General features: G+C 40.1%; 2 protein-coding genes across 2 annotated transcripts; both read left to right on the top strand.

The window, feature by feature from the left end:
* The first annotated feature begins 1596 nt into the window (after window positions 1-1596).
* LOC131330144 (pentatricopeptide repeat-containing protein At2g42920, chloroplastic) lies at window positions 1597-3342 on the top strand. Its single transcript, XM_058363637.1, has one exon. It carries the CDS (start codon window positions 1652-1654, stop codon window positions 3302-3304), a length of 1653 nt encoding a protein of 550 aa, XP_058219620.1. The 5' UTR covers window positions 1597-1651; the 3' UTR covers window positions 3305-3342.
* A 140-nt stretch (window positions 3343-3482) lies between these two features.
* On the top strand, window positions 3483-5181 carry LOC131330145 (AT-hook motif nuclear-localized protein 16). The gene has a single exon (XM_058363638.1). It carries the CDS (start codon window positions 4472-4474, stop codon window positions 5129-5131), a length of 660 nt encoding a protein of 219 aa, XP_058219621.1. The 5' UTR covers window positions 3483-4471; the 3' UTR covers window positions 5132-5181.
* Window positions 5182-10365: the final 5184 nt, after the last annotated feature.

Genomic DNA, 10365 nt, shown 5'->3' with positions numbered 1-10365 from the left:
AGGATTACAACAATTATTATTTGTGAAAAGCTTTAAAAAATTCAAAATTGATTTACGCTGAATTGGTTAATGAAAAACACACATAGGTGTGAATCTCATTTTTAATACCGATGGCGGCTTAGTAACTTCGACGGCCGTCGCGACCCTCAATTCAATGTAAATAGACTTCAAAATGGGAATTTATAATAACCGTTTGAAAACTTAAAAATTCGAAATCGATTGGCAATAATTCTCAAAGACTGGGGGTAATCCTGACACAATCTTAAAAAAATATGACTGGAGCCAAAACAAAGAAAAATCTCTCTTCTGATCTCTCCCTAATCTTCCGTTCCGAATTCTGTCTTCCGTTCCGCATTCTTTCTCCCTAAAATTCTCCCCAGTTTTTCTCCCAAAAAAAGAAGTCCCTTGAAACTGTGCCGAACGGGGTATATATATGGGCGTACAATTATGGGCCGCGACTATTGGTGCGGCTCTACACATTTTGGGCCGCATCTACACATGCGGCATGGATGAGGTCACCCAATATTTGGGCCGCAACTATACAAGCGGCTCACCCCTTGTTTGGGCCTCGCCGACAAAGGCACCACATGTGCGGGCCAATCACGGCCCGTTTGCAAAAATACGGTCCAATCATTTTCTCGTTCAAGGGCGGTAATTGCATGCCTGTCGTCCCCCTCAAATTCCGAGATGCTACAGTAACTCTTCGGAGTTCGTTACCGTGACCGTTCAGCTTCCGTTGCTCTATCTTGTTCAATATGATACCTCTTCCAATCTCCAATTTCAATTTTGCTCCGGGGATCCCTTTACACTTTGCGCTTTATTTTATATATAGACCGGCGGAGCAAAAAATAGGGTGTCAACAAGCAATTAAACAACACGTCAATGAAACTCCTTCAAAAAAATAAAATAAAGGAGTCTCTCTCTCATGACTTTCTCTCTCAGCCCCCTGGACTCGCTTCTCCCCTCCTTTCCCTTTCCCCTCCTCCTCCTCTCTCCTCTCCCCTCTACGTCCTTGGTGTATCTTTTCACCGATTTGGTAGTGAGTCCACAAATTTGAATGGTTAAAAAAAGAAAGGCTTGAGCATAATAAAGACAATAGAATGGTGATAAAATAACAAGAAAGATAATCTCCTATGCAAATGTTAAATTGGTTCCACCAAATTGAAGATGGGACTATATGTCTGCAAAAGCTCACAAGGGTAAATAGTTTTTTTTTTTATTATCAGCACAAGGGTAAATAGTTCAAAATCCGTTTTCTATGCTTAAAAATGAAGCTTAGGGCAAGCCATTCCATTAACCATATTTTCTTGGCCTAAAAGAAGGTTGGATTGGGTCTAAGTCACATAATCTGCGTGCGGGTGCGTTAGCGCTAATGCGAGCATGAAAGCGTTTTTGAATCACATGTCATACTATTAAAATCCGTGAGAGCGAGAATTAAGAGTGGAAACATAAAAATATTTTGAAAAATTACATGACTGTGGCTGGGGCTTGACGAATTTTTGGTGTTAGAATGAACTGCAGCCACATGACACACACACCCCCCTTATCCATTGCGGGGGATTGGGTTCTCAGTTGTGAGTATTGTGACCACAATTTGACCATATATACTCCATGAAGTGCCTAGAATTGGAAAGAACAGGCAGAAAAAAAAATGGCACAAAGTTTTTGCACTTCCGTTCCACCACCAACCTCCATCTCCAAATTCATCTCAGACCAACCTTACCTTTCCATGTTAGAAACAAAATGCACCAACATGAGAGACCTCAAGCTAATCCATGCCCAACTCATCAAAAATGGTGTAGCCAAGGACACCATCGCCGCCAGCCGTGTCCTGGCCTTCACCGCCGGCAACCCATCTGGTGATTTGAACTACGCGTACTTGGTCTTCACGCAAATTCGAAACCCAAACCTCTTCACTTGGAACACCATCATCAGAGGCTTCTCTAAAAGCTCTACTCCACAAGTTGCAGTCTCTCTGTTTATTGACATGTTGGTTAGTTCCCCAGTTGAACCAGAAAGACTCACTTACCCTGCACTCTTTAAGGCCTATTCTCAAATGGGTCTGGCCTGTGATGGAGCTCAACTTCATGGCAGAGTCATCAAACAGGGCCTCCAATCCGATCCCTTTACGCGAAATTCGATCATAAGTATGTATTCGAATTGTGGGTTTTTGTTTGAAGCCCTGAAATTGTTTGATGCAGGTGGTGATTTGGATGTGGTCGCGTGGAATTCGATGATAATGGGTTTTGCTAAAAATGGGGAAATTGAGTATGCAAAGAGACTTTTTGATGAAATGCCTAATAGAAGTGCTATTTCATGGAATAGTATGATTAGTGGGTATGTTAGGAATGGCAAGTTGGTTGAGGCATTAGACCTCTTCAGCCAAATGCAAGTGGAGAATGTTAAACCAAGTGAGTTCACAATGGTGAGCCTTTTGAATGCTTCGGCTCGCTTAGGAGCACTTAGTCAAGGGGAATGGATTCATGATTATATACGGAACAACGGTTTCGAGTTGAATGTTATTGTTGTCACTGCAATTATAGACATGTACTGCAAGTGTGGGAATATCGAGAAAGGTCTTCAAATGTTTTTGACAGCCCCAGTGAGAGGATTGTCATGTTGGAACTCTATAATTTCAGGGTTAGCCACAAATGGGTTTGGGGAGGAAGCGCTAAAGTTTTTCTCAAGGCTAGAGTCATCCGAATATGAACCAGATTCTATAAGTTTTATCGGTGTTTTAACTGCTTGTAATCACTCGGGTTTGGTTGATAAGGCAAGAGAATATTTCACCTTGATGACAGAAACATACAAGATTGAACCATCATTCAAACACTATGGGTGTTTGGTTGATGCATTGGGTCGGGCAGGATTGCTCGAAGAAGCACAAGAGGTTATAAGAAGTATGCCTATGGACCCAGATGCTGTTATGTGGGGGACTTTACTTTCAGCTTGTTGGAGGCATGAAAATATTGAGATAGGCCAATGGGTGGCGAAGAAGATAATAGAGTTGGATCCAAGCGAGAGTTGCAGCCATGTGCTTATGGCAAATGCGTATGCAGCATCCGGTCATTTTGAGGAAGCGATACAGGAGAGAGTTTTGATGAAGGAGAAGCAAGTCGAGAAGCAACCGGGATGTAGCTCCATTGAAGTAAATGGAGTGGTTCATGAGTTTGTAGCTGGGGGAAGGTTGCATCCTCAAGTCCAAAACATCTATGATCTATCAAATGACTTAAGCTTAATGTTACGAGATGAAGGACAACCTGTTCTAGATTCAGATTCAGTAACAAATTCTTTATATACATAATTTTAACCCAGAATACGAATCGATTAGTAGGGGTCGAATGTTTTTCTGCCCTTTCTAGCTGTTTGAGTGATTTATAGAAGCCTGCTTTGAGCTAAATCTGCACATTGCAGATGACGGTCTGGATGTCAACTAGTCGAGTTGAGTTATGGGTTCTCAAACTTGGGTTCAAATTAAAGAAATGAAGGGTTAGTTGCAACTCGATCTCATCGATGTTTTCCATGATTAAATTCCCGTCTTCCGCATAGCACAAGTCTTGTGCCATATATTCTTTTGCTTTTGCTTTCTGTATAGTTTAATACCATTTTGCATTCTGTTACCAGATTGATGATCTTGGTATGAGAGTTCATGGGTCTGGTTCAGGACCAAGGTCAGTTGTTACAGGATAACTATATAACCTACTGAGGTAGAATACATTATAGGCCATCCCTGCAAGACACACAATAGCTCCTCAGGCAAAACTAATTTATGCAAAGCCGATTTCCGGAAAATGTTTTATCAATTGTTTTGGGACTGTTAGTTTTCTGTTCCCTTTTCTACTCAAATGTATTCAACCGCAAACAAAGCTAGGCAATCAAGGCCTTTTGTAGTTCAGGCAAAGACTTGCATGATGTTGATTGGGGTCCAGCCCGCGGACAAAGCTATGGTACACCCTGGTGTAGCTTACAGGGTAATTTTGGTGTATGTTACACATATTTTTGACTAGTTATGAAAGGGGTGTGTCTTGGAAGGACGAGGTACAAATATTTTGGGAAATGGTACGAATATTTTAGCTTCTTGGCATTTGTTTTGTTTTGTTTTTGTTCTCTTCTTTGTTTGTTTGTTTCTTTGAGTGAAAAATAAAACAAAGAAGAAAACAGAAACAAAGCACCAAATCTCATTCTGGGCGAGGGATAGCTAAATCCAAAAAAACGGATTACCTATATCCAGATCTAGGAATTTGTTGGGAAAGGCAATTGACATGAGAGAAAAAGTCGGTTGAGAGTTGGGCTAGCTTTCCCTTTTCAATTGCAGATTGTAGAGTTGGTGTCACTTAACCATCTCCTACCCCTCAAATCATTCCTTTGATTTTTCCACATAAATTTATATCCCCTGTTTCCCTTACTTAAACCTCGTTCCCCAGTTCACAGCTCCAGTGACTCCTCCACTTTCTCCAATTGGGTTTCCAAAATGGACAGCAACTCAGCAATGCCAGCGGCTGATCAGGGGGAAAGAGAAACCGCACGGAGGCCCCGTGGCAGGCCCGCGGGTTCGAAGAACAAGCCCAAGCAGCCTATCATCATAACCCGGGACAGCCCGAACGCGCTCCGGGCCCACGCAATGGAGGTGGGCTCCGGCTGTGACATAAGTGAGAGCTTACTCAACTTTGCTAGAAGGAAACAACGTGGCGTATGCGTGTTGAGCGCCGCCGGCTGCGTCACCAATGTGACGTTGAGGCAGCCGGCGACTACGGGGGCCACCGTAACCCTCCACGGCCGGTTCGAGATCCTCTCGCTCCTCGGATCCATCCTGCCCCCGCCTGCACCACCGGGGGTCACGGGACTAACCGTTTACCTGGCCGGGGCGCAGGGCCAGGTCGTGGGCGGGAGCGTGGTGGGTGCGCTCGTTGCCTCGGGTCCCGTGGTGATAATGGCGGGGTCGTTTATGAATGCCACTTTCGACCGGTTGCCGCTGGACGAAGATGACGCGGCGGCGGCAGTGGCTGGACGACAGCACCACCACAACCGCGTCGACGTGGCGGAGATTTATGGGGTGGTGCCACAAAATCTGCTGACAAACGGCACGCTGCCTCCTGAAGTGTATTCTTGGGCACCGGGGAGAAAGTGTTAAAGGGTGAGATCAGATTGGGAAGCTAGCTCATAAAATCATTTATTCCTATTCCGAACAGATATTAGTAGGAATTATGTTCGTTATGATTTCTTCTAAATGCAATGCTTTCAGTAGTCAATCACTTGAGTTTTCTCTTATGCCATTTCTAGCCTTAACTCATACTATGTTTTATTCAAAATTTGAATAAAAGTCTCAAGTATAAACTTCATTTGAGATCAATCTCGTGGAGGCCAGGTTTATGATTCCCTCTATGGCTCTATTATGTGGGAATTACCCTTGGAGTTCCTACTTGGAAGGAGAATGATTTGACTGTGAACCTTCAAAAGAGAAAACTCTCCAGCCGTAGTTGATAGCCGAAAATATTCTCACACGCTATTACCCTTTGAGTTTCTACTTCGAAGGATCGAGAATGGTTTAATTCTGGAATTATTGCTTCAAAAGAGAGAACCCTCCGGCCGATGTTGGTAGCCGAAAATATCCTCTGACGCTGAAGTCAATTTCCTCGAATAGCAAACCAAAATTCAATGAATCACACATTATAACTTTCACTGACCATGCACTCGGGTTCGAAATATATTTTTGAACGGTCTTGTAATTGTCAGCCCACTGGGCTGACGATAAACACACTAAAAGATTAAAAAAAATACGTATTTCTGTGTACTTTCTACATCTTTTAATATACATTCACACATCTGCTATCGTCAGCCCAAGATTTTAGAATTTTCCATTTTTGAAATCCCTTGCCATGTGACTAGTTTGTGTATTTATAGCAGATGTTTGGCTACCTAACCTTGGTCCTTGGTCAGAAGGCCTAGAACCATGGTTAGAAGTCATCATTGCAATCTTTTCGCCACTAAGCTGAGAATTGAGTTCTGCTCGGTCTCTGAATATTCCCTTGCCAAAATCTTTAACTTACTCAGCCAATTTACATGACCAAGATCCCTGGCGGATGCTTGAACATACTACTAAAGTTTGAGTAAAGTTTTCAGTCTTCTTCCTCTTCTTCTTTTTGCATCAAACAACAGCTAATGACTTATTTGTAGTCAAAATCTTGTGATTAGGTCAATGTATCTTTCCTCACTTCCATCTATAGCATCAGCGTTGCTAAAGAAGCTCCACCTTTCCCATAATTTCATCAAACACATTAAAACGTCTTTGCATCCATTAGGGGAGTGCACGGGTCGGTTTAGATCGGGTTTACAATGTCATCCAACCTGAAAGCGTGGGTTTGAAATCTACTCCTCTGTAATCGACCAAACTTCTTTCCAAAACCGACCGTGCCAAATTTTATAGGTGACGGTTGGATTGGGCGAAACCGACGAACATAAAACTGAGAGGGAAGTAAACCTCAAATGTAAAACACCAGTTTGAGAAAAAAGAAAGAAAAAGAAAAGTGATTAGGACTACATTAGTAACATCACCACAAACTCAACTGACACTAAAGAGGAAGTAAACTAAGCAACTGTTTGTTGGGTTTAATAAAGTGGCATGAATGACAAGTAGGTGAAGCAAAAAATAGCAGTAGCAATGTGACAACTACATGACTAATGCCAATCAAATTTTCGACAAGTCACGACTTGAAATGCTAACCAAAGATTACATCCTAACTCTTTTCTTGTTACTTAGCTCGACTCAAAAAAAGAATTTACAACTATACTTCTTCTATGGGATTCTACAATACTTTTTGACATGCCGACGGGCAAGTAGTGGTTTCTGGGATACACCAATACATGCTCGTGTTCTTCTCCGTACTTGATACGTGCAGAATTTTATGGTGTTGCACGTATTGGTTTGGTTAGGTTGGATTATGATTAACATAATTTTCTTGCTTAATACGGGTTAACCAACAATGAACGTGTTTAGAAAATGGGCTTGTGTTCCCTTTATGTAATTGCTTGGTTCCAAGAAAAAAACGTGTTTAGAAAACACGCTTGTTTAAAAGCGTGGTCTCAAAGGGCGACTTTTAGCATAGTTTGGCCCGTTTGGGAATAAAGTTTTAAAGGTCACGTTTTGTTTAGTAAAATAAGCCCTGATCGGTTAATGGGCCGGGATTTAGCGCGCCTAGAGTTTTGAAATGTATACCATGGTGGCGTTAATCAATTAGTAGGTACTAGGGAAAATGACAGCCCAGGACGTGTTTTGATAATTAATACCCGCCAAGGACATGCTGAGAACATTTGAGAACATTTGTTAATGCTGAAAATGTCCTTGGAGGGTATTAATTATCAAACATGTCCTTAGCCGTCATTTTCCCAAAGAGACGAAAAGACAGCATTGCATAACTTAAAAGTTGAGAAGCGATTTAAATCTTGCGATAGCTTCATTAATGTGTTGTTGGCTCCCTGTGAAAAAGTTGGGTAGATCTTTGGAAAAAGAGGTGTGGAGAGGATTTGCGTCCACCAATATTTGTCGTTTCAGGTATTTTTTCTATATTTTTTGTTCCGCAGTTATTTTTAATACTGACTCAAGCCATTTTTGCACTGTTATACTTGCTCTCGCCAATGAGAGGGCATTTTTGAGTACATCCAAATGCCGATTTAACTTGTAAAATTTTAGAGACATGGGACTTTAGCTCCTAAGTACCTCCTCCTTCTTTTTAGGTCCATTACGTGAATTTCATAACCCATGAGTTCACCTATTAGTTTTGTAAGATGTCAAGTCCAATTTAAAATGTTCATGGTAGAGTATTCTAGAATTTAGACACTTTCATAAAATTTTAGAGTGCACTTTCCGATTATAGAGCCGGTACCTAAGGTAAGATATCTTAGGGTTTAGGTACTTTCATAAGGTTTTAGAGTACACTTTCCTATTAGATAGTTTTAGTAATTTATGCACTTTTATAAGATTTAGGATTTTAGGCACTTTCATATGGTACCCTAGCATGTGGACTTGCGAGTTTACAAAACTAAAATGTGGACTTGTGGGCTTATGAAATATTTGTAGTGGACCTATCACCAAATCGCAAAAATAAAGGAAAATGACGGCTCATAACGTGTTTTGATAACTAATACCCGTTAAAAGACATTTTCAACATTAATAAATGTTCTCAGCATGTCCTAGATAAATTAGGAGTCCAGCTCCTCTCCAATTCATAGAGAATTGGAGTATCCTCCAATTCTAATTCGATGGTCAGGATCATCCTAGTAACTCCAACCACCCCAAAGCTCATATAGTATTCTACGGACACCCAGTTACTCCTAATATATTCCTCAATTACATGGCTATTTTCCCTCCCCGTTAAACCAGCCTCTGAAAGAATTTTTATTTTTATTTTATATATATATAGCTTATGAGGATTTTTTTTCCCACTAATAATATATAGGCTATAGCTCATGAGGATTTTTTTACTAATGTTATATCAGTAATTTTTTTCTTTCAGCCTGGTTTCTTTTGTTGATATTACGCGGCTCATAAGATTTTTTTTTATTTACTGACACTAGTGTATTTCCAAGTTCTTCGCACGATGTTGCATGCTCATTGTAGTTGTTTTTCATGTAAAAAAATTAAAATCATTTGGGGCCACTGGCAGTTTTGCCCGATCGTTACTTTCAAGACTCTGGAATTAGTTTAGGTGCGCACAAATTGGCCCGAACATCCAGTTATAAAAAGAAATTATAAAGCAGCTAATTACTATAAGTTGCACATGAAGCATACTGACATAGAGTCATTAATTGTGGAGTTTCACTACAACAAGATAATTCAAAAAAACATAAGAAAACCAAAAATGGCCAAGTATGAGCTGTATAAAAAAAAAATTCTTTAAGAGTTAGGTTTAACGGGAGAGAAGACGCTTATGTAATTGAAAAATATTTGAGGAGTAATTGGGTGCCCGTGAAATGCCAGATGAGTTTTGGGGCTGAAGTTACAAAGATAATTTTGACTATTTAATTAGAATCGAAAGATCCTCCAATTCCCTTAGGATTGGAGAGGAGCCGGACTCATAGATTAGATACGGGTACTGACTGCAGAAATTAGGCAAAGTGGCAACGGCGGTAATTTCTCTTCAGAGTCCAAGCCCTCCCCAGGTAGTTATTATACTACAGAAGACATGCAGAAAGAGGACGACTCTCCGCAGCGGGCACAACGTATTTCTCAATTTATTAAACCATATCAATATATATATACAATCAGTCTTAAATGAGAGAGTCCTTATTTTAGTTAAAATGCAGGCCTCTTCATTTTTTTCATTTTTCGATCGAATTTCGATGATCCGACCCGCTCAACGTGTTCAGAACGTGATTTTAAGGGTACTCTCGAGAAATCGGCAAAAAAAATGACCGGAAAGAGCTTCATCCGAGCAGTTTTTGTTAGAACCGTTCGATGAAAAACAAACAAAACTGCTCGGATGAAGCCCTTTCCGGTTATTCTTTTTATTGATTTCTAGCGGGTATCCTTAAAATCACGTTCTGAACATATTGAGCGGCTCGGATCATCGAAATTCAATCGGGATAGAGAGCTCCGCATTTTATTAAAATGAAGTGGTTCTTGCGGGAGACGGACTGATATATATATAGCTAGGGGTGAGCAAAATAACCATGGAACCGTGAATCCAGTCCAAACCGAATAATTTGGTTTGGTTTTTTAATGATGTGGTTAGGTCTTGGTTTAAAAAAAATAAAAACCGTGTTAAATGGTTTGGTTTATGGATTTACGTTAATGGTTATGGTTCCAAACCAATCCGAACCGTGTGATAGACACACACACATATAGTATATAATTTGTTTAGATATACTTAATAAACTTAATTTCCTTATCTAATACTCTATTCCACCACCCTATTCTTTTCTTTCACTTTCAATATTAATTTCCTAAACTTCCTATTCCTACAATTTCATTACGCTAAACATACATGGTTTGGGTTTAGTAAAGTGATTTCCTACTCTTTTATCTCGGTAACTTATTTTCTAATATATTCTATTCTTATTTAGTTGATTAATGTTAGTGAGTTTTAATGATTTTAATATATTAATTTCAATATAACTTTTAGTTTAAGTTATCTATGCAATTTTGAGTACTTAAAATAGTTTATAGTAATGATATCTTAATTTTAAACGAACCGTGGTTTAAAACCGAAACCAAACCGCCTTTGAATGGTTTCGATTGGTTTGGTTTTATGAATTTTATGGATTGGTTTGGTTCTCTAAATTCATAATCCGTAAGTAGTGATTTGGTTATTGAATTACTATAAAACCAGACCAATCCGATCCATGCTCACCCCTGTATATAGCAGATAA

Source organism: Rhododendron vialii, chromosome 6a (genome assembly GCF_030253575.1).
Source record: "Rhododendron vialii isolate Sample 1 chromosome 6a, ASM3025357v1".
In the NCBI taxonomy this organism is placed as follows: domain Eukaryota; kingdom Viridiplantae; phylum Streptophyta; class Magnoliopsida; order Ericales; family Ericaceae; genus Rhododendron; species Rhododendron vialii.
The sequence above is the reverse complement of the archived record's forward strand: the minus strand, read 5'-3'. Positions and strand labels throughout refer to the sequence as shown.

Bases quoted from the DNA above. Each gene is read 5' to 3' on its own strand.
- LOC131330144 (XM_058363637.1), top strand. From the start codon at position 1,652: ATGGCACAAAGTTTTTGCACTTCCGTTCCACCACCAACCTCCATCTCC.
- LOC131330145 (XM_058363638.1), top strand. From the start codon at position 4,472: ATGGACAGCAACTCAGCAATGCCAGCGGCTGATCAGGGGGAAAGAGAA.